The sequence below is a fragment of the Chiloscyllium plagiosum genome, unplaced genomic scaffold (genome assembly GCF_037043375.1).
Source record: "Chiloscyllium plagiosum isolate Xiang-an unplaced genomic scaffold, Cpla_swu_hap1 HiC_scaffold_6, whole genome shotgun sequence".
Taxonomy (NCBI): domain Eukaryota; kingdom Metazoa; phylum Chordata; class Chondrichthyes; order Orectolobiformes; family Hemiscylliidae; genus Chiloscyllium; species Chiloscyllium plagiosum.
The window spans coordinates 70,942,940-70,966,961 of record NW_028270144.1 but is presented as its reverse complement, the minus strand read 5'-3'; the positions used below and the strand labels follow the sequence as shown (position 1 = coordinate 70,966,961).

Below are 24,022 nucleotides of genomic sequence, written 5' to 3'. Positions count from 1 at the left end.
CTAACACTACAGGCAATTTAGCATGGCCAATTCACCTGACCTGCACATCTTTGGACTGTGGGAGGAAACCGGAGCACCCGGAGGAAACCCACGCAGACACGGGGAGAACGTGCAAACTCCACACAGTCAGTCGCCTGAGGCGGGTATTGAACCCGGGTCTCTAAACTGTGAAGCAGCAGTGCTAACTACTGTGCCACCGTGCCGCCCACAAAGGCTGTGACCCAAGGCTGTAATGTGATCAGGAAGTGAATGGGCCTGAAAGATTCCAAACTGAGCATCAGTGAGAATGTCATTCCTGTGCTACTTTTGGTTGATAGCATTATTGACAACTCCTTCTGTCACATTACTGATGTTGGAGAGAACGTTAACTGGCTGGGTTGAATTTGTCCTGCCTTTTGTGCTCAAGACATATCTGGGCACCTCTGCAAATAATGCTAAACAAGGTTTCACATGAATTATAAATACTTACATAATATGACCAGCTTGTTTCCTTCTCTTTCAAGTGCCACACTACTTTGCCCAAGTTCTCATGTGAACATTAACTGCGAACAGCATTATGATTTAGCCTGTTCATGTCCTCATTTAATATCAATACACACATTTTAAAACAGGTCATTCAATTACAACTACATGGGATTGTAGCACTTTTCCCCTACTCTAGCTTGTTAGAACTGAAGCGGGTTGTTGCAGTCCAATAAGATCAGCTGACCTTTAACAAAGGTGAAATTGGAGTGGGATCTTTCTTTCAGTGTGCCTCAGGCACTTAATATCCAGGACCTTTACATATTGGCAGTGAAAGTACTGCATATATATTTTTGAGAGTAACTACCAGTTCCTCACAGTTATTGCAATCACTTATTAGTGAAGATGATTGATTGTAATCAGCAATGATAATGAAACTATGAAGTTCAAAACAAAATGTAGATATTTTCAAACTTAAAATGGATTTAACTTTATAGTTATATAAAAGGTAAGCAACATCAAAGAGTATGAATGAATATGAAGATAGTGAGAGAATGAAGGCAGTATCGTCATCTATAAATTCAGATAAATAAACATAATTTTTTAAAGGGGTTCGATTTATTTTAAATTATACGGTTATAAGCGCAACATTTTGAAACACGCTCATTTGCTACACATTTCAAAAAGAAATGTTGCCGTTATTATAGTATCTCGGCAGTAAACGACTAACAGGCTTCACATGCATCCATTCATTCACATATGCAATCCGCGAAAATAATAACAAGTACAGCAATCTCAATTGCACCAATACCACAAATATGTAAGTTTTATGGATTTATTTGTTAGATAACACGGAAACCGAATGAAACTCAGTAATTACTCAACTCTGTAATTTGAGCGTGACATTCAGCATTGAAAATTCACCCATAGGTCTGGATTAATATGTTTGCTGCAGACCATCAGCGAGAAGCAAGAATGAATTTTCACAACACCGCCCACGCGAAGTTATGAAATGTCACTGAAGATTTCACACACGAAAACAACAGATAAACAGCAGTCCGAATAGATAGATGCATAACATTAAGGCAAGAGTTTTTAAAAGTTCCGCTTAAATCTACACGGTCGGAAAGCTGTTATTCACCAGAATATTTGGGGTGCCGAAACAGGCAGAAAGGAATGATAGTTGAGGTGAGTGAGTGGGGAAGGGTAACTGTGCTGAGTGAGTGGGGAAGGATGGCTGAGGTCAGTGCGAGGGGAAGGGTGACTGATGTGAGTGAGGGGGAAGGATGACCGAAGTGAGTGAGGGGGAAAGGTGACAGATGAGTGAGGGGGGAAGGATGGCTGAGGTCAGTGCGAGGGGAAGGGTGACTGAGGTGAGTGAGGGGGAAGGATGACTGAAGTGAGTGAGGGGGGAAGGATGACTGAGGTCAGTGCGAGGGGAAGGGTGACTGAGGTGAGTGAGGGGGAAGGATGACTGAAGTGAGTGAGGGGGGAAGGGTGACTGAGGTGAGTGAAGGGGGAAAGGGTGGTTGAGGTGAGTGAGGGGGAAGGGTGATTGAGGTGAGTGAGGGGGAAGGATGACTGAGGTGAGTGAGAGAGGGAAGGGTGACTGAGGTGAGTGAGTGGGGAAGGATGGCTGAGGTCAGTGCGAGGGGAAGGGTGACTGAGGTGAGTGAGGGGGGAAGGATGACTGAGGTGAATGAGGGGGGAAGGATGACTGAGGTGAGTGAGAGAGGGAAGGGTGACTGAGGTGAGTGAGGAGGGAAGGATGATTGAGGTGAGTGAGGGGGAAGGATGATTGAGGTGAGTGAGGGGGGAAGGGTGACTGAGGTGAGTGAGGAGGGAAGGATGATTGAGGTGAGTGAGGGGGAAGGATGATTGAGGTGAGTGAGGGGGAAGGATGATTGAGGTGAGTGAGAGAGGGAACGATGGCTGAGGTCAGTGCAAGGGGAAGGGTGACTGAGGTGAGTGAGGGGGAAGGATGACTGAGGTGAGTGAGAGAGGGAAGGGTGACTGAGGTGAGTGAGAGAGGGAAGGGTGACTGAGGTGAGTGAGTGGGGATGGATGGCTGAGGTCAGTGCGAGGGGAAGGGTGGCAGGTGAGTGGGGGGGATGGGTAACTGAGGTGAGTGAGGAGGGAAGGATGATTGAGGTGAGTGAGGGGGAAGGATGATTGAGGTGAGTGAGGGGGAAGGGTGACTGAGGTGAGTGAGGAGGGAAGGATGATTGAGGTGAGTGAGGGGGAAGGATGATTGAGGTGAGTGAGGGGGGAAGGGTGACTGAGGTGAGTGAGGGGGAAGGGTGACTGAGGTGAGTGAGGGGGGAGGGTGACTGAGGTGAGTGAGGGTGGAAGGGTGGTTGAGGTGAGAGGGGAAGGGTGACTGTGCTGAGTGAGAGCGGAAAGGTGAGTGAGAGGGGAAGGGTGGTTGAGGTGAGAGGGGAAGGGTGACTGTGCTGAGTGAGAGCGGAAAGGTGAGTGAGAGGGGAAGGGTGGTTGAGGTGAGAGGGGAAGGGTGACTGTGCTGAGTGAGAGCGGAAAGGTGAGTGAGAGGGGAAGGGTGGTTGAGGTGAGAGGGGAAGGGTGACTGTGCTGAGTGAGAGCGGAAAGGTGAGTGAGAGGGGAAGGGTGGTTGAGGTTTACCTCCTGCCGTTGCTGACACCTGCCGTGTGTCTCCACATGGGCGAGCCTCTGCCACCGCCGCTGCTGCTGTCAGTTGAGTCGGTCTGTGCTCAGCCACTGGGCACTACCGGGAGGCTGCAGCTCACCAGGAAACCTGCGCTCCTACATGCTCTCTTGCCGTTCTCTCTCATGTTGGAAATACATCTCAAGGCAGGAGACTAAACCTGGGCAACCAAAACAGTGAAATCCGAATCACCATAGAAACCAGTAAACGGCAAAAGAAGCGCATTTAAAAAAAGGAACCGATTATATAATCAATCCAATTCTGTCACTCTTCGCAGAAAGTGATGATCAAGGAAAACTGACACAAAAACAAATTGGGATAAATAAACGTTAAGTAGGTCAGAGAGTTTTTTGTTCTTCCTTCCCCCTCTCAGTGTTGTCGGATTGTAAATTGGTTCCTCCCCCGCCCCCCCACCGTCCTCTGACTGGAAGAGGAGGAAATGATCCACTGACCTAAATATTTTTCCAAACATCTGTGACCTTTTTCTGGCTCCTGTGGGAGGAGACAGGCGCGGGTCCAGTGAACGGAGCCAAGAGGGATCTGCAGCAGGGAGGAAGGTTCTTGTGGTTCGAGCTGTGTTATCATTCTGGGCACGTCGGGGCGTTTGGCTCAGCACAGCCGGACCCTCTGCGAAGAATTATTCATCTCTCAACAGGAGCTGGCTGCGGAAATCAGGGAAGAAAAAATATGCGCGGGGCAACTGCCCGGCAGAGAAATGAAAAGCTGCACCCTGCAATTTGGTTCACTCCGAGATGACAGCGCATTGACGCCGCTGCACGATGGAGTGCGGGTTTTTTTCTCTTTTTGGAAAGTAGGTCAGTTATTTCACTGTGCAAGCTTCTTCCGTCACTGCGCTGAAATTAGCCACTCCTTATGTAAGAAGTTACGACGTTTCAAAAACACGGCAGCGATCGGCTAACGTTTAAACGATTTGTCCAGTATTTTTGACAGCAGATTTTGGAATTTTGAAATGAAAGTAGCCATCAGCGAGCAGACTTTGACAAGTGCAGTGGATGGGCAAGTTAAACAAGCAGTTTCACTGGAGCACACTCCCCTACTTAACTCAGTGGTTCCTGCAGCACTATCATGTTGCTTTCCGCAACTTGTGGAAGACAATGTGGCTGGAGTTGAATTGTTCGCGATAAACATGGAAGCACGTTTTTCGATGATGGGTCAAATTCTTCTAGTATGAGCTAGTCACTGATTTAGGGTCCAGTGCTGGTTGGACGCAATGGGCTCAGGGCAGGCAGCATCTGTGGACATAACCATGGGGGTTAATGTTTATGTGCAATGACATTTCGCAATTCTAGCGAAGTTTTAATCCGCTGGACTTCATAACTGGCAGATATTCATACAGACCAAATTACACTCGTTTGTTACGACTATCTTTTTAAAACCGTGAGAAAAACCGTGAAATCCTGACGCTGTCCTGGATGACAAATCTTTTTTGGCATTGCTTTTTTTTTCCAATTGAGCCTCCCATGATTTTATAAAACTCTATAAGCTTCAACCTCTGATGCTCCAGGGAGAATAGTCCCAGCCTATTAGGTCTGTCCCAGTAGCTCAACCACTCCATTCCCAGCAACGTCCTAGTGAATCTTTTCTGCACCCTCTCAAGTTTAACAAAATCCTTCCGAGAGAAGGGTGACCAGAATTGTAGGCAGTATTCCAGGAAAGGCCTCAACCAAAGTCCTGCATGGCCACAACATGACCTCCCCGCTCACCGTTATGATCAATGAAGGCAAGTGTGTCAAACACCTTCTTCACTACCTTGTCTATTTGCAACTCCACTTTCAAGGAACAAAGCATATGAAGTCTCTCTGTCCAACAGCCCTCACCAGGATATTACCATTTACTCAATAAGACCTGCTGTGGTTTACCTTACCAAAATGGAACACCTCACATTTGTCTAAATTAAACTCTACCTCCCACTCATGAGCCTATTGGCCCATCTGATCAAGTCCTGTTGTACTCTGAAATAATCTTCTTCGCTGTCCACCTATTTTGCTGTCATCTGTAAACTTACTAACCATACCTCATATATTCATTTATATAAATGACAAAATATAGTGGACCCAGCACTGATCCTTTTTCCACACTACTGGTCACAGGCCTGCGGTCCAGAAAACATCTTTCCACCACCCACTGTCTCCTACCTTCAGACCAATTTTATATCCAGTTGGCTAGCTCCCCTATATCCCATGTAATCTAACCTTGCTAACCAGCCTACCATGTGGAAACTTGTCAAACACCTTGCTGAAGTCCATATAGATAATGTCTACCATGCTGCTTTCATAAATCTTCTTTGTCACCTCTTCAAAAAACTCATTCAAGTTAGTGAGACACGACTTGCCATGCACAAAGCCATGTTCACTATCCCTAATCAGTCTTTGCCAGTCCAAATGCATGTAAATCCTGTCCCACAGAATCCCCTCCAACAACTTACCCACCACTAACATCAGGCTCACCGGTCTAAAGTTCCCTGGCTTCTCCTTACAGCCTTTCTGAAATAATGGCTCCACATTAGCCAATCTCCAGTCTTCTGGCACCTCACCCATGGCTATCCAATGATACAAGTATTTCAGTAAGGGGCCCAGCAATCTCTTCCCTAGCCTCCCACAAAATTCTGGGAAATACCTGATCAAGTCCTGGGGATTTATCTACCTTGATACCTTTTAAGACCTCCAGCAATTCCTCTTCTATAATGTTGACACTTTTCAAGATATCACTATTTATTTGCCCAAGTTCTCTAGCTTCTATATCCTTCTCTCCAGTAACTACTAACACGAAATACTCATTTAGTATCTCACCTGTCTCCTATGGTTCCACCCATAGATGGTCTTGTTGATCTTTAAGGGTTTCTATTCTCTCCCTAATTACTCTTTTGCCCCTATTATATTTATAGAATCTCTTTGGATTCTTCTTAGCTCTTTTTGCCAAAGCTAAATCATATACCCTTTTTGCCCTACTGATATTCCTCTTAAGATACTCCTATTGCCCTTAAACTCTTATAGAGATTCACTTTATCCTGGCCATTATACCTGATAAATGTCTCCTTTTTCTTGACCAGAGCGTCAATTTCTCGGGTCATCCAACATTCCTTACATCAACAAATCGTTTCCTTCACACTGACAGGAACATATTGTCTCCAAACTCTGGTTATCTCATCCTTAAAGGCCTCTCATAATCCTCTATCCAACTTCTGTATGGCCAAGTCTCTCTGTATCTTTGTAAATTCAGTCCTAAGGAAGCGGTGGCAAACCAAGGGATTAAAGGGGAGAGGTGATGGGGAGTAGGCAACAACACAACAGCTATCACTGGAGAAAAAAGTATTGGGGAAACTAATGGGACTAAAGGCCATTAAGTTCCCTGACCTTGATGGATTGCATCCTAGTGTTTTAAAGAAGTTGCTACAGTGATAGTGAATGCTTTAGTAATAAACTTTGAATAACTGTTAGGTTCTAGATTTTAGTCCCACAGAATTGTAAAATTGACAAAGTAACACACTTACTCAAAACCAGAGTGGGACAAAAAATAGGTGACCATAGACCAGTTAGCCTAACCTCTATTTTTGGGAAAATGTTAAAGTCTATTACAAACAATGTAATAGTAGAACATTTAGAAACACGTAATCAAGTAACATTAACATGACATCATGAAGGGAAAATCATTCCTGGTAAATCTATTACAGTTCTTTGGGAGATAGCAAGCAGGGTAGATAAAGCAGAACCAATAGTTGTAATATATTGGATTTCCAAAAGGTATTCAATGAGATACTACAATTAAGGCTATTTAATAAGTCAAGATCAAAGGTGTTGTGGGGTAGGATGTCATCATGGATAGAGGGTTGAATAATTAGCAGAAGACAGTGTTGGTTTACAGGGACATTTTCAGGATGGTAGTCTAACTGGTGAAGTGTCTCAGGATCTGTGCTGGGGCTACAATTATTTACGATATATCTTAATGACTTTGATGGGGAAAGTGAATGCACAATTGCTAAGTTTGGAAATAACATAAATTAGGTGGGAAAACAAGTAGTAAAGATGACACATAGAATTGATAGAAGCAGAGAAACAGGTTTAGTAAGTTTGTGAAAATTTGGCAGACAGAATACAACGTGGGACAATGTGATATTACTCATTTTGGCAGGAAGGGTAGAGGAGCTGAATATTGTTTAAATGGGGAAAGATTGTAGAAAGGTGAAACACAGAGGGATTTGGGGTTATGGTGAATGAATCACAAAAAAACTTGCATCCAATTTTAGTGGGTAATAGAGAAAGCAAATGAAATGTTGGCCTTTATTCTAGAGGGAATAGAGTATAAAAATGCAGAACTCTTGCTGAACTACCCAAGGCTCTAGTCAGATCACAGCTAGAATATTCTGAACAGGGTTTGGCCTCTTACTGAAGGAAAGATAAACTGGAATTGGAGGCTGTCCAAAGAACGTTCATCAGTTTGATCTTGCATATGGAGCAATTTTTTTATGAGGAAAGATTGAGTAGGTTGACCTTATACTCTTTGGAAATTAGAAGAATGAGAGGAGATCTAATATATAAAACTCTTCGACAGGGTAGATGGGCAGAAGTTGCTTCCGCTTGTGGGGAAAGCCTAGGACTAGAGGGCATAATTTCAGGGTGCTGTTTAAGTCAGAGATGAGTAGGAAATTCTGCTCTTCCAAGGAGAATGAATCTATGGAATTCTTTACTGCAGTGAGCTCTTGATAGGGCTGATAAGTATAGTCAAGGCTGAGATAGAGCGATTTCTAATCATTAAGAAAGTCAAGGATTATTGGGTTAAGGCAGTAAATTGGAATTGAGGATTATCAGATCAGCTGTGGTCTCATTAAACAATGAAGCAGACTTGATGACCTGAATGCTCTTGTGGTCACTCACCCTGATGTTTTTACCAGGTGTCTATTAAATCAGCTATCCCTTTCCTGCAGAAATCCTGGATGTGTTCAAACCAACAGAAACATTCTCACCCGATGTCTGGTCGGCATGGATGAGTTGGACTGAAAGGTCTGTTTCCGTGTTGTACATCTCTATGACACTGGATTTGAATGTTTATTAATTTGAGACAAGATAATGAATTGCTTCATATCTCTTGTATATTTGACTTCAGTTCATGTTGAATGTTAACAACCTATATCATTTTAAATGTGTGCATCTATGTTCAAAGCAAAACTTTTATCCATAATGTATCCCCAGATTTTTTGTGAGAAAAATGAAGAGAAAAGCTGAAATGTGAATTTGTAAATTGTGTTTTGCACTTCCATGCTTCAGTATACCAAACTATTGCATCTGAAATATTTTCTACCATTGTGGACTTGCCTGCTGGCAAAAGTTGCCCTGATGAATTATATACTGTTGGTCTTTGATGATCTTCACATGAACGGTATTCATAAGGCATTCTGGGCCTGTGAACATAATGACCCAAGTTTTCTGATTGTCATTATTGAAACAAAGATTGGATCTGCATGTCAGGAAAGTGCAAAAGTCCTGACAGAGCTAACTCTGTTGCAATAGCCCAAGAAATTTAAACTTGCAAAGTGCAATTACGTGGGATGAGAAATTCTTCAAAACAGTCCGATATTTAGAATCGGAGAATCTAGGTAGTTTTAACTGATTTACTTGAATAGTTAGCCAGGAAACATTAGAGGAATTAAAATCTGCTCCTATTAAACTGACACAATTTCCTGTCTCAGTACTGATCCCACAAAACTTTTGGGATGCCAACCCAATTGAAACATGGCACCTGACCTGTCTGGGAACCAACAACCAACTCTGAACACAACCCATGGCTACATTATCTAACACCAGACATCCCCGGACCTGACGCAACACCCATCACCAATTCCTGCCTCCCATTGACCATTCCCACTTGAACACAACTCTTTACTCAAAATTACACTCCCTGTAACTGGCACCCAACTCCCATTGAACTCTGAGCATCCTCCTCTGACCTGACCCAACACCATCCTTCCCGATCCACATTTTCTTTGCTCAAAGCCTGTGGACTCAAAGGGCCTCCCAACTCCTCTCCCAAGACCTGACTTAATAGGGGCTCTCATTCACTCTCCTGCAACTCTACCCCTCACTTATGTTCAGTTGTTAAGTTACATCCGCAGTCTCTTGTGTGAATATGTTTCAATGACTAACTACCACAGACCAACAAAAAGATGACACATGTGACTTATCTGGAATCTGGTTTCACAAATGCTGTCAGATCTGCTTATTTCCTACAGCACTTTATGTTCTTGTTTTAGATTTCTAATGAATACAGTACCTTGCTTTTATATGATCTAACAAAGCAGGTTTCATTCTGCACCTGACTTTGTCCAGCATTATTATGAGCTGGGATCGCTTGCAATGAAATATTTATCTTGACCCTGCTGGACAATGCATCAGTCAACTGTGTGACATTTATCTGAGCAACATATTCACTACTAAACATCGCTAAAAAGAGATTATGAAGTCAAATCTTTTTATTCAGCACTCATCAAGACTGAAATGTAAGTGAACCAACTTAGAATGGAAAGAATAATATATAAAGCATGAGAGATTGGTGTTGATTTTTGCACTATGGTCAGAAGGAGATGCAACAATGCATGTTAACAATCTTAATTAACTGATTAAATTTGGACCAAAGTCAGCTCTTATTAGTCAGGCAGTTTCCACGGGGATGCAGCAGTAATTGGCTGTCTCCACAGTGCTTTCTTCAGTGCAAAAGGTCCAAAGTTTTGTTTGACTGCAAAGAATAGGGCTGAAAATGTGTTGCTGGAGAAGCGCAGCACGTCAGGCAGCATCCAGGGAACAGGAGAATCGACGTTTCGGGCATAAGCCCTTCTTCAGGAATGAGGAAAGTTTGTCCAGCTGGCTAAGATAAAAGGTAGGGAGGAGGGACTTGGGGGAGGGGCGTCAGAAACGCGATAGGTGGAAAGAGGTCAAGGTGAGGGTGATAGGTCAGACTGGGTTGGGGGCGGAGAGGTCAGGAAGAAGATTGCAGGTTAGGAAGGCGGTGCTGAGTTCGATGGATTTGACTGAGACAAGGTGGGGGGAGGGGAAATGAGGAAACTGGTGAAATCCGAGTTCATCCCTTGTGGTTGGAGGGTTCCTAGGCGGAAGATGAGGCGCTCTTCCTCCAACCGTCATGTTGCTATGGTCTGGCGATGGAGGAATCCAAAGACCTGCATATCCTTGGTGGAGTGGGAGGGGGAGTTGAAGTGTTGAGCCACAGGGTGGTTGGGTTGGTTGGTCCGGGCGTCCCAGAGGTGTTCTCTGAAACGCTCCGCAAGTAGCCGGCCTGTCTCCCCAATATAGAGGAGGCCACATCGGGTGCAGAGGATGCAATAGATGATGTGTGTGGAGGTGCAGGTGAATCTGTGGCGGATATGGAAGTTTCCTTTGGGGCCTTAGAGGGAGGTGAGGGGGGAGGTGTGGGCGCAAGTCTTGTACCTTCTGCGGTTGCGGGGAAGATGCCGGGAGTGGAGGTTGGATTGGTGGGGGGTGTGGATCTGACAAGGGAGTCACGGAGGGAGTGGTCTTTAAGGAAAGCTGATAGGAGAGGGGAGGGAAATATATCCTTGGTGGTGGGGTCCGTTTGGAGGTGGCGGAAATGACGGCGGATGATGCGCTGTACATGGAGATTGATGGGGTGGTAGGTGAGGACCAGTGGGGTTCTGTCCTGGTGGCGGTTGGAAGGGCGGGGCTCAAGGGCGGAGGAGCGGGAAGTGGAAGAGATACGGTGGGGGGCATCGTCGACCACGTCGGGGGGGAAATTGCGGTCCTTGAAGAAGGAGGCCATCTGGGTTGTACGTTTTTGGAACTGGTCCTCCTGGGAGCAGATGCGGCGGAGACGAAGGAATTGGGAGAATGGGATGGCGTTTTTACAGGGGGCAGGGTGGGAGGAGGTGTAGTCCAGGTAGCTGTGGGAGTCGGTTGATTTGTAGTAGATGTCCGTGATGATTCGGTCGCCTGAGATAGAAATAGAAAGGAAGGGGAGGGAGGAATCTGAGACTGTCCAGGTGAATTTGAGGTCGGGGTGGAAGGTGTTGGTGAAGTGGATGAACTGTTCAACCTCCTCGTGGGAGCACGAGGCGGCAGCGATACAGTCATCGATGTAGCGGAGGAAAAGGTGGGGGGTGGGGCCAGTGTAGTTGCGGAAGATGGACTGTTCCACATATCCTACGAAGAGGCAGGCATAGCTGGGGCCCATGCGGATGCCCATGGCTACTCCTTTCGTTTGGAGGAAGTGGGAGGATTGGAAAGAGAAGTTGTTCAGCGTGAGGACCAGTTCAGTCAGTCGAAGGAGGGTGTCAGTGGACCTCTATATTGGGGAGACAGGCCGCCTACTTGCGGAGCGTTTCAGAGAACACCTCTGGGACACCCGGACCAACCAACCCAACCACCCTGTGGCTCAACACTTCAACTCCCCCTCCCACTCCACCAAGGATATGCAGGTCTTTGGATTCCTCCATCGCCAGACCACAACAACACGACGGTTGGAGGAAGAGCGCCTCATCTTCCGCCTAGGAACCCTCCAATCACAAGGGATGAACTCGGATTTCACCAGTTTCCTCATTTCCCCTCCCCCCACCTTGTCTCAGTCAAATCCATCGAACTCAGCACCGCCTTCCTAACCTGCAATCTTCTTCCTGACCTCTCCGCCCCCATCCCAGTCTGACCTATCACCCTCACCTTGACCTCTTTCCACCTATCGCATTTCCGACGCCCCTCCCCCAAGTCCCTCCTCCCTACCTTTTATCTTAGCCTGCTGGACAAACTTTCCTCATTCCTGAAGAAGGGCTTATGCCCGAAACGTCGAATCTCCTGTTCCCTGGATGCTGCCTGACGTGCTGCGCTTTTCCAGCAACATATTTTCAGCTCTGATCTCCAGCATCTGCAGACCTCACTTTCTCTGCAAAGAATAGGGCCATCTGTATGAACATATGTAACTTTTCACATATGCAAATAACTCACATAGCAAGGTCAATTGATAATTTGGTTTCCACTTTAATTCTTAGAACAGTTCAGATTATTTATTGAATGTTGTCCAATAGAAGCACGTCTAAGGTTGCCATTATTTCTGGGTTTTGAAAGCACTTGGAAAGTGCTGGAAGTACAATAATGAAAACTGGAAATGAAATTAGAAAGCACAGCTGCTTAAATGGAACAAACCAGGCATCTCTTCATTTGTCTTTTCTATTTAATCAAAGAGAAAAGGGAGCATTTCAAACCCCAGCAAATAAATGTTGGTAGACGAACCCTAAGGATCAATGTTGTTTCAGGGATCTGTACCCACTTTTGAAGCTCTAAGGTTTTAAGTTAGAACCTGACCTTCCTTTAATATCACTTAAAAATAAACAAGATTAATAAATCTTGTGTACAGTACAGGAAGCTAAAAGAAATCTCAAAATGCGTCTTCATTAATTATTGTTTAGAATCAGCTTTTAATTAACATTGACTCTACTTGATAGTTTGGGTCATATTTGAATATGATGATATAATGAGAGCTGTATTGGGTGCCCAGGAGCACAGATGGAGTCCAGAAGTAAATGCAGCATGCTATTTACCCATCATCTGCATCCAATTTGTATGACAGCTTAGTTGAGTCAGTTTCTGTTGAATTTTTAAAGGGCGTGATGTGAAGTACTGTTACTGCATTGTGAAGATGAGGAAAAAGACCAAGCAACTTACGTTAAGGGATGCCAATATGGCAAAGCTATGACTCAGTTCATGGCTGGCATCCTCTGATGTGGCTGGAGATTAGATTAGATTCCCTACAGTGTGGAAACAGGCCGCTTCGGCCCAACCACTCCACACCGACCCTCTGAAGAGTAACCCACCCAGACCCATTCCCTTCTGACTAATATACCTATTAACTCTGGTTAATTTAGCATGGCCAAATCACCTGACCTGCACATCTTTGTGAGAGAAAACTGGAGCACCCGGAGGAAACCCACGCAGACATGGGAGAATGTACAAACTTCACCAAGACAGTTTCCTGAGGCTGGAATCGAACCTGGGACTCAGGTGCTATCTGAGATGGTGAGCAGAAGGATTTTGGTGTTTTGTTTTGCTTACAATGCCAGACCTGATGAGGGTGGGAAAGATCACTATAATACATTTAATTATATCTATGCTTGCCTACAGCTAGACCAGGACATCTTCCACACAAATGCCAGGCAATAATAATGATTAACAAGTGGATGTCAGATTTCTGACATTCAATGGCATTAATAAAGTTGAATTCCTGATCATAAAGATCCTGGCAGTCACCATTGATCAGAAATTCAGCTTGACAATCCATTTAAATACTCAAAGGCTGGGCGTTCTGTGATTCCTGGGTCCCAAAACTATTTTACTGTACATAAGATGCAAGTTCTAAGTGTGGTGCAATACTTCCACTTGCTTGGGTGAGTACAATTCCAGTAAGACTCAAGACGTTTGGCACCACCCAATACAAAGCAGCTGGCTTGATTAGCACCCCCTCTACCAGTTTAAACACTGACCACTATCACTGCTGCGTTGTGAACGTGTACAGCAAATTGCTAAGGCTGCTACAACAGCGCTGTTCAAATCTATAACCTCTATTACCTCGAAGAATAATGGCAGCAAACTGAATGGAAATCCTGGAAATTCCTGTCAGTTTTGAACATTACCTGACATTGAACTGTGTCAGTTGACTCATAAATGATTGCCCACCGAGTGACACCAACATTCCATGAGCAAATATCTTTTAAAAATCCTCTGTGCACATCTTGCTACCCTCCTTACTTTGTCTTTCCAAGTTTATGCTAGCCTTTCATTCCTCAGACTAACTTACCTTGGATGTGCACACATCTCTGTCTGTCTGTGCTCTTCCTTGCACTCACATCTCTCTATCCATTGCAAAGACCCATCCTTCTCCTAATCCAATGCTCTTGCCTCACCTTCATAGTCAAGGGCCATCAACGCCATTCAAGGGTGAAGGTGCGTGAAGTGGAGGAGATGCATTGGAAGGCATTGTTGATCATGTGGATGGGGAAATTACGGTCCTTGAAGTAGGAGGCCTTCTGGGATGTCCTGGGGTGGAATTGCTCCTCTTGGGAGCAGATACAGTGGAGGCGGAGGAATTGAGAGTAAGGGATAGTGTTTTTACAGGAGGCAGGGTGGGAGGAGGTGTAGTCCAGGTAGCTGTGGGAGTTGATGGGTTTGAAGTAGATGTTTATGCTGAGTTGGTCGCCGGAATTGTAGACAGAGAGGTCTAGGAAGGGGAAGGATGTGTCCGAGATGGTCCAGGTGAACTTGAGGTCAGGGTGGAAGGTGTTCGTGAAGTTGATGAAATGTTCAACCACCTTGTAGGAGCACAAGATGGCATCATCAGTGTAGCAAAGGAAATGTTTGGGGATGGTGCAAGTGTAACTGTGGAAATCACACAGTTCCACGCATCCTACAACGAGGCAGGCATAGCAGGCATTCAGCTTTACCATGGACAGCCCCAATGCCTCACCTTCATCATGGACATCCAGTCCCTATTGGAGGAAGACTGCCTCATCTTCGGCCTTGAGACCCTCCAACCACAGGGGATCAATGTCAAATTCACCAGTCTCCTTATCTCCCCTCCCCTACTTCATCCCATATTCGAACTGTTCAACTGCCAGCTTGAACTGTCCTACCTATCCATTTTCCTTCCCAACCATTCACTCCACCCTCCCCTCCGACCACCTGCATCCACCCATCACCTTCCCAGCTACCTTCCCCCCACTTCCACCCTCCTATTTATCTCTCAGACCCCTTTCCCTCAACCCACATTCCTGATGAAGCACTTATGCCCAAAACACCAACTCTCTTACTCCTCAGATACTGCCTGACTTGCTGAGCTTTTTCAGCGCCACACTTTTCGACCCTTAACTCTTCAGCATCTTCAGTGTTCACTTTCTCTCAACAAATATTGCCCACCTATCCATTTAGCATATTCTTTGCTCTTATTCGTAGATCTCTTCCTTCCCACCATAAAGAGAAGACAACACAAGGGAAAGACAAAGGTATCTCTATAGATGTCACAATAATGACAGTTTCAGCATGGAGTAGTGGGGAAGAACAGAACCTTGGTGTGCTTTGACATAAAGCTGGGGCTTTTAATCCTTTGTTGCCAGAGCTGATTATCAGATAGCCACATAACATGCAACACACACTCATGTCAGCAGCAAGATATTCAATTAAACATATTTACTATGGCAGCTTTAAGTCATGTCATCCATCTCTATGGGTATCATGCATCCCACGGGAGTCACCCAGGAGGACATAGAGGTGGTCACATATTCAGAGCATGCACTGTCACAAGACCCATGTCAATTGCCTATCAGCTCAGACCTTCCACTTTGGTTGGATCAGTGAGACGCAGGCCTGGAATTTTGGAATGACAGCGACCGTCTCAATTGTTGCAAAAATGTTGAAAATTAGAAAGTGAGAAAAGAATTAAAAATGCTGCCCCAAGTTTGGCATTTGCCATTTTCATGAAGGCAGGAATGGGGCATATTGTGTTATGTATACTCATTTCATGGAGACCTCCACAGTTCAATTGAGTATAGAAGCAAAGAGGTCTTTCTGCAGCTATACAGGGCCCTGATGAGACTGCAGCTGGAATATTGTGTGCAGTTTTGGTCTCCAAATTTGAGCAAAGACATTCTGGCTATTGAGGGAGTGCAGCGTAGGTTCACGAGGTCAATTCCCGGAATGGCGGGACTATCTTACGCTGAAAGATTGGAGCGACTGGGTTTGTATACCCTTGAGTTTAGAAGGCTGAGAGGGGATCTGATTGAGACATATAAGATTATTAAAGGATTGGACACTCTGGAGGCAGGAAGCATGTTTCTGCTGATGGGTGAGTCCCGAACCAGAGGACACAGTTTAAAAATAAGGGGTAGGCCACTTAGAACAGAGTTGAGGAGAAACGTCTTCACCCAGAGAGTTGTGGGTGTATGAAATTCTCTGCCCCAGAAGGCTGTGGAGGCCAAGTCTCTGGATACTTTCAAGAAAGAGTTGGATAAAGCTCTTAAGGATATTGGAATCAAGTGTTATGGGGATAAGGCAGGAACAGGATACTGATTGAGGATGATCAGCCATGATCATAATGAATGGTGGTTCAAAGGGCAGATGGCCTACTCCTGCACCTATTGTCTATTGTCAAGTAGAGATCCATGTTGAAAGAAATTTTAATTGCTATTAGCTCATAATCAATCAGAACATTTAAATAGATGTCTTCCACCAATGGGGACCTTGCGCACAGCTTAACATGTTGCAATTAAATGTGAAGTCAACAGTTGGAGATGACTGCCTAAGGTACTGGCAATTTCAGTGTTAACTTCAAGCCACAAATCCCTCTTTCCATACGACTGAACAAGGTATCTTAGTATATCTGTACACAATGATGAGACCAGAAGCAGGTCAGGAAAACATTTGCTCTATCCAAGGCTCAGCTGTGGCATTAACATCTGACTTCAGGGTTTCCCAGAGTGGAGGGAGCTGGCGAGAGGGATGAACTTCAACTCTTCAAACAAAGCATTTCCATTTGAAGGGGCATTGAGTACAGAAACAGCTGAACTGCACATTGACTCCTGTGACTTCTCAAGCACAAAAGTAGAAAAAACCTGCGAGCACTATCCTCCAAGCCTCCTATCTGGGGAGTTCATGCTTTGGGATCAAAGTGAAGTGTTGATTATTAATGATGGGACAATTTCTCAAACCAAGCAGGCATGACATTTTTTTGTTTATTCTTTCAAGGGAGTATGGCCAATTTGACAAGGCCAGCATTTATTGCCCATCCCTAATAGTCCTTGTGGTAGGCCTTTTTGGAGGACACTGAAACGTCAAGGACGTTGTTGTGAATCTGGAGTCACATGTTGACCAGATCAGGGGAAAGAGGCAGATTTCCTTCTCCAAAGGGCATTGGTGAACCTTGATGAATTTTTACAATTGATGATAGTGGACTGGGTTGGAAAGACTGTTATTCTGAACTTTCTTTTGCTTTAATTTTCAAATTTATTCCTATGATCTTAATACTGGACATTTTATTTCTTTTTTTTTAGCCTAAGAATTTGTTCTTAATTCGTTCTTTGGGATTTATCCTCGGATTCTCTGGGAATCCAGGTAGGAGATTGCAAAGCCTTTGGCTTTGATCTTTATGTCATAATTGTTGACAGGAGTAGTGCCAGAAGACTGGAGGATGACAAATGTTGTTCCCTTGTTTAAGAAGGGGAGTCGTGACAACCCTGGTAATTATAGGCCAGTGAGCCTTACTTTGGTTGTGGGTAAGGTATTGGATAAGGTTATAAGAGATAGGATTTATAAGAATCTGGAAAGGTATAATTTGATTAGGGATAGTCAACACGGTTTTGTGAAGGGTAGGTCATGCCTCACAAACCTTATTGAGGTATTTGAGAAGGTGAAAAAATGAGTGGATGAAGATAAAGTGGTTGATGTGGTGTATAAGGACTTCAGTAAGGTATTTGATAAGGTTGCACACGGTAGGCTATTGCACAAAATATGGAACTTTGGGATTGAAGGTGATTTAGCAGTTTGGATCAGAAATTGGCTAGCTGAATGAAGACAGAGGGTGGTGGTTGATAGGAAATGTTCATCCTGGAGCTCAGTTACCAGTGTTATTCCACAAGGATCTGTTTTGAGGCCACTGCTGTTTGTCACTTTTATAAATGATTGGATATAGGCAAAGAAGGATGGGTTAGTGAATTTGCAGATGACAATAATGTAGGCAGAATTGTGGATAATGCCGAAGGATGTTGTGGGTTATAGAGGGACATAGACAAGATGCAGAGCTGGGCTGAGAAGTAGCAAATGAAATTTAATGTGGAAAAACGTGAGGTAGTTCACTTCTGAAGAACATGAATTCAGAGTACTGGGCTAATGGTAAAATTCTTGGCAGTGTGGATGAACAGAGAGATCTCGGTGTCCAGGTGCATAAATCCCTGGATGTTGCCACCCAGGTTGATAGGGTTGTTAAGAAGGCATATGATGTGTTGCCGTTTGTTGGTAGGGGAATTGAGTTTCGGAGCCACGAGATCATGCTTCAGCTGTACAAGACATTGGTAAGGCCGCACATGGAGTATTGTATACAGCTCTGATCACCGCAATATAGGAAGGAAATGGAAGCTTTAGAAAGGGTTCAGAGGAGATTTACTCGGATGTTGCCTGGTATGGAAGGAAGATTTTACAAGGAAAGGCTGAGGGAACTGAGGCTGTTTTCATTGAAGAGAAGAAGGTTGAGAGGTGACTTAATCGAGACGCATAAGATAATCAGAGAGTTAGATAGGGTGGACAGTGAGAGCCTTTTTCCTCAGATGGTGAAGGCCAACACGAGGAGACATAGCTTTAGTTTGAGGGGCGATAGATTTAGGACAGATATTAGGGGTAGTTTCTTTACTCAGAGAGTAATAGGGGCGTGGAATGGCCTGCTTGCAACAGTAGTAGACTCGCTGATCTTAAGGACATTTAAATGGGCATTGGAAATACATATGGATAATAATGGAACAGTATAAGTTAGGTGGGCATCAGATTAATTTCATAGGTTGGCACAACATCGTGGGCCGAAGGGTCTGTACTGCACTGTAACATTCTATATTCTATGTTTAGAAACAGTGCCTAAATGCCTTTGTACCTCAGATGGCGCTGTAATGTGTCCTTTGATTAAGAAGTTTTGATTTGTGATATTGGTGGAAATTGGCTATCTGTTATAGAGTCATAGAGTCATAGAGATGTACAGCATGGAAACAGACCCATCGGTCCAACCCGTCCATGCCAACCAGATATCCCAACCCAATCTAGTCCCACCTGCCAGCGAGATGTACAGCATGGAAACAGACCCATCGGTCCAACCCATCCATGCCAACCAGATATCCCAACCCAATCTAGTCCCACCTGCCAGCGCCAGACCCATATCCCGCCAAACCCTTCCTATTCATATACCCATCCAAATGCCTCTTAAATGTTGCAATTGTACCAGCCTCCACCACTTCCTCTGGCAGCTCATTCCATACACGTACCACCCTCTGTGTGAAAAAGTTGCCCCTTAGGTCTTTTTTTATATCTTTCCCCTTTCACCCTAAACCTATGCCCTCTAGTTGTGGACTCCCCGACCCCAGGGAAAAGACTTTGTCTATTTATCCTATCCATGCCCCTCATAATTTTGTAAACCTCTATAAGGTCACCCCTCAGTCTCCGACGCTCCAGGGAAAACAGCCCCAGCCTGTTCAGTCTCTCCCAGTAGCTCAGATCCTCCAACCCTGGCAACATCCTTGTAAATCTTTTCTGAACCCTTTCAAGTTTCACAACATCCTTCCAATAAGAAGGAGACCAGAATTGCACGCAATATTCCAACAGTGCCCTAACCAATGTCCTGTACAGCTGCAACATGACCTCCTAACCCCTGTACTCAATTTGTACAAGATTAGTTTTAAAAAAGGCACAGTTATTAATCCTGTTATTGTGCCTGTCCATCCTACATCACCCATCGAAGATGTTGATTTGTTATGAAATCACTTGCCTGGGGAGGATAAGATGTCACTCTCTCCAGCAATTTCATTGATTAGTGGGAATACATATGTAAATACGACTAAAAATTGACAGCAGGAACAACATTGTGGAAATGAAACAGAGAACTGTGAATGCTGGATATCTGAAAAAAAAACAAAAACAGAAATTGCTTGAGAAATTCATCAGGTCCGGGAACATCTGTGGAGAAAAAAACAGAATAAAAGGTTCGAGTCCAGTGACTCTTCTTTAGCACTAGAAGTAGCTAAAGAGGAGGTAATACTGTATTTAAACAAAAGATTGGGTGGGGCATTCCAGTAAGCAAAATTGGTGGAGAGGGAGCCCAGAGAGCGAAAGGAAAAGTGTAGGCAGATACTTTGTCTCCACCTACCCTCTTGCTACTTCTCAGGTATTCATCAGGTTAAACAACGTCTATAGAAATAGAGAAATATAGATAATTCTTTGCTATAGAAATAGAGAAATATAGATAATCTGAAGCATATTGTCAGAACCTTCCAGGATTTGAACAACTTTAGTCAAGAATGCTGTGTCAGTGCAGTGGGCAGACACTGAATAGTTGTTGGATGATTGTTGAAAAAGCTCAGCTTTTATTTCATGGTCAGGAGAATTCCACTGGCTGCATACAACTACGAAACAAGGAGTACCTGATAGTTTAGAGGTAGGTTTTGTTCTTAATTATGCAGTGATTAGATCACAGGTAAACAGGTTTCACCTGTCTTTATATAAAAAGCGTGACCCAGTTTCTAGTAAATGGCAAATAGCCTAAAGGGTATTGGTTTTCACCTTTGCACAATGAATGCAATTCAAGAAAGAATAAGTTATATAAGCTCAGCAAGCGAAACCTGGAAATTCAGTCCAATTTATTGCACGTAAATAAAGTATCTGTTAAGTAAGGCCATATATATACAAAATTTATGCTTAAAAGAGACTATTCGCTGACTGTTTCTTGAAAAGATATGATACATAATGTGAAATAAAACATTTTTCTCCATGGACAAGAAAGATTTCTCCAAACAATCTTCGATCTACTTTTATTGTGGAATTGACTTTACCAATGCTGATTCAGAAGATTCTGTCAACTACATAATGTATTAATCGCATTCATTTAATGAAGTAGCCATCTTCTATTCGAAGATTTTTTTTTAAGGAGGCCTCTAGCACTCCATTATCTGATTACTTGCAGATCCAAATTGACAGTGGATATGGAAGGAAGACCATTTTGATGATTAATGTGGTGAGCATGGATATTTTAAAGATGAATATCTTTAAAAATTCTATTTCAAATGGGAACAATCTAAGGAAAAGACTGTCAGACTACAGAACTGGAGTGACGTATTCTTTAAGGCTTTCAGTCATCTGACTACAATGGATTAAAGTTAGTAACACACCCAATCCACCTGGACAACCCGTGCTGGTCTTTACCCAGCCTCGATCTCTTCATTTCTAACTGCTGCCATTGCATTGACTGCCCCATCATGTGCACCCCCCTCACCCACTCCAACCTCTCACCCTCGCAACACGCAGCCCTCCACTCCCTCTGCTCCAACCCCAACCTCACCATCAAACCAGTAGTTAAGGGGGTGAAGCAGTGGTAGTTGGGTGCACCGACCTCTATGCTGCTGAAACCAGGTGCCAATCGCGGACACCTCCTCCTACTGCCCTGTTGATCATGACCTCACCCCCCATCACCAAACCATCATCTCCCAGACCATTCACAACCTCATTACCTCAGGGGATCTCCCACCAACAGCCTCCAACCTTATAGTCTGGGACCCCGCACTGCCTGGTTCTACCTCCTGCCCCATTGACCCATTGTCTCAGCCTGCTCCTGCCCCACTGAACTTATCTCTGCATACCTTGACACTGTCCTGTCCCACTTCATCCAGGAACCCCCAACGTATGTTCAGGACACCACCCATGCCCTCCACCCCCTCTATGACTTTAGTTTCCCCAGCCCTGAATGCCTCATCTTCACCATGGACATCCAGTCCCTGTACACATCCATCTGCCGTGATGAAGGCCTCCAAACCCTCCGTTTCTTCCTTTGCCGCTGACCCAACCAGTACCCTTCCACTGACACACTCATTCGATTGGCTGAACTAGTCCTCAGCTCAACAATTTATCCTTCGAATCTTCCCACTTCCTCCAGACAAAAGGGGTAGCCATGGGCACTAGCCACCTGATGCCTGGAAGAAGAACATCTCATCTTCTGCCTTGGGACCCTTCAACCACACAGGATCAATGTGGATTTCACCAGTTTCCTTATTTCCCCTACCCCCACCTTATCCCAGATCTAACCTTCCAACTCAGCACCACCCTCTTGAACTGTGCTACCTGTCCATCTTCCTTCCCACCTATCCAATCCACCCTCCTCTCTGACCTATCATCTTCACACCCCCACCTTCATCTACCTATCACATTCCTAGCTACCTTGCCCCCAGCACCACATCCCCCACACTTATCTCTCAGCCCCCTTGGGCCATGTCTTCCTGCCTGATGAAGAGCTTATGCTCAAAACGTTGACTTTCCTGCTCCCTGGATGCTGCCTGACCGGCTGTGCTTTTCCAGCACCACACTCTTTGCTTCTGATCTCTCATCTGCAGAGCTCCCTTTCTCCTAATTTACTTTCTCTTTAGGCTGAAAGGCAAGATGAATCCCAATACGACCATAAGATGTAGGAGCAGAAGTAGGCAATTTGGCACTTTGAGTCTGCTGTGCCATTCACTGAGATCATGGCTGATCTGATAATCCTCAAATCCACTTTTTGCCGTTCCCTATAAGCCTTGATTTACTCACAGATTAAAAATCTGTCTATCTCAGGCTTAATGACTCAGCTCAACAGCCCACTGTGGTAAAGAATTCCACAGGTTGATTCATAATAAGCAAATTCCTCATTTCTGTCTTAAATTGGTGAGCTCTCATTCTAAGGTGATGCCATCTGTTCCTGGACTGTCCCACAAGGGGAAACAATATCTGTTCATCTACCACATAAGGTCCTCTAAGAATCTTACATGTTTCCAAATGGCTGCCTCTCATTCTTCTCAACCCTATATTTTACAGGCCCAACCTACTCAACCTTTCCTCATTAGACAATCTCTCCATACCCGTGATCAATTTAGTGAACCTTCACTGGGCTGTCTCTAGTGTCAGTATACTGTATACTTCCTTAGATAAGAGGAAAAAATCTGTTCACAGTATTCCAAGTGTGATCTAAGTTGCGCCTTGAATGGTTTTGGCAAGATCTCCCTATTTTACAGCAACTAGGAGAAAGTGAGGACTGCAGGTGATGGAGAGTCAGTTGAAAAGTGTGGCGCTGAAAAAGCACAGCAGGCCAGGCAGTATCTGAGGAGCAGGAGAAGGGCATAAGCCCTTCAACAGAATGTCCCCTATTTCACAGTCTATTTACTTTGAAATAAAGGACGACACTCCATTTGCCTTCCATATTATGTACTGAACTTATATACTAGATTTTTGTGGAGTCTTCCTTCATTTAAATAATATTCAGCACCCATATTCTTTCTGCCAAAGTGTATAACCTCACATTCTCCCACTTTATACTCCCTCTTCCAAATTTTGACTCACTCACTTTAACAGTATGCCTGTGGCTCAGACAGTAATTCAAAGATTAGTACCTTTGAGTTGTAGAAGTAACAAAATATACCAGAACACTAAGAGAAAATCACGATAACCTCCTGCAAATTACTTGCTTTGTAAAAAGCTAGAACTCAACATGGTAACTCAGTGGTTAGCACTGCTGCCTCACAGCGCCAGGGAGCCAGGTTCGATTTCAGCCTTGGATGACTGTCTGTATGGAGCTTGCATGTTCTCCCCATGTCTGTGTGGGCTTCTGCTGGGTGCTCCAGTTTCCTCCCAGATGTGCAGGCTTGGCCATGCTAAATTGCCCATAGTGTTCAGGGATGTGAGGGCTAGGTGTATTAGCCTTGGAGGAAAACAATACAGGGTAGTGTAGGGGCATGGGTCTGGGTTTGATACTCTTCAGAGGGTTGGTGTGGATTTGTTGGGCTGAATGGCCTGTTTCCCACACTGTAGAGATTCTAAAATTCTAAATGTAGGCCTACACAGAAAAGGGATAATTTTGGAATCCGGAAGGCATGGCCTGTAGATCTAGCAATTTAGTTGCTCATGTACACAGAACTTAAAAATGTAGCAATCAGGTTAAACAAAAAACTCAATGAAGAATATAAAATGAAGAGTCTTTGCAACAGCTGAGATGCTAATGGAATGCTGGCCTTTATATCTTGAGGAACAGAAGGAATAGGAGTTATACTTTAGCAATAGAAAGCTCTTGTTAGAGCACTACCTGGAATAT

General features: G+C 44.4%; 2 protein-coding genes across 15 annotated transcripts in view; one reads left to right on the top strand and one right to left on the bottom strand.

Moving 5' to 3' along the window:
- The window catches only part of LOC122550643 (neuronal PAS domain-containing protein 2-like), a 122,124-nt gene extending 118,390 nt beyond the window's left edge, over nucleotides 1-3,734 (bottom strand). For 3 of the 4 annotated variants that reach the window (XM_087988095.1, XM_043691704.2, XM_043691702.2), the window contains exon 1: nucleotides 3,103-3,542. The gene's annotated coding sequence lies outside the window, so the exon portion shown is untranslated. Of the gene's footprint in view, nucleotides 1-3,102; nucleotides 3,543-3,597 lie in introns of those variants that run through there. The other variant, XM_087988096.1, reaches the window with a different exon arrangement.
- Nucleotides 3,735-3,749: 15 nt separating this feature from the next.
- The window catches only part of LOC122550642 (uncharacterized), a 119,821-nt gene continuing 99,548 nt past the window's right edge, over nucleotides 3,750-24,022 (top strand). For 3 of the 11 annotated variants that reach the window (XM_087988103.1, XM_087988108.1, XM_087988105.1), the window contains exons 1-4: nucleotides 3,750-3,960; nucleotides 8,088-8,163; nucleotides 13,041-13,191; nucleotides 17,214-17,274. In XM_087988103.1, coding sequence (XP_087844229.1) covers nucleotides 3,861-3,960; nucleotides 8,088-8,163; nucleotides 13,041-13,191; nucleotides 17,214-17,274 — 388 coding nt within the window. In that variant the 5' untranslated portion in view covers nucleotides 3,750-3,860. Of the gene's footprint in view, nucleotides 3,961-8,087; nucleotides 8,164-13,040; nucleotides 13,192-17,213; nucleotides 17,275-20,875; nucleotides 20,927-24,022 lie in introns of all 11 variants that reach the window. The other 8 variants (XM_087988106.1, XM_087988107.1, XM_087988104.1 and 5 more) reach the window with 6 other exon arrangements.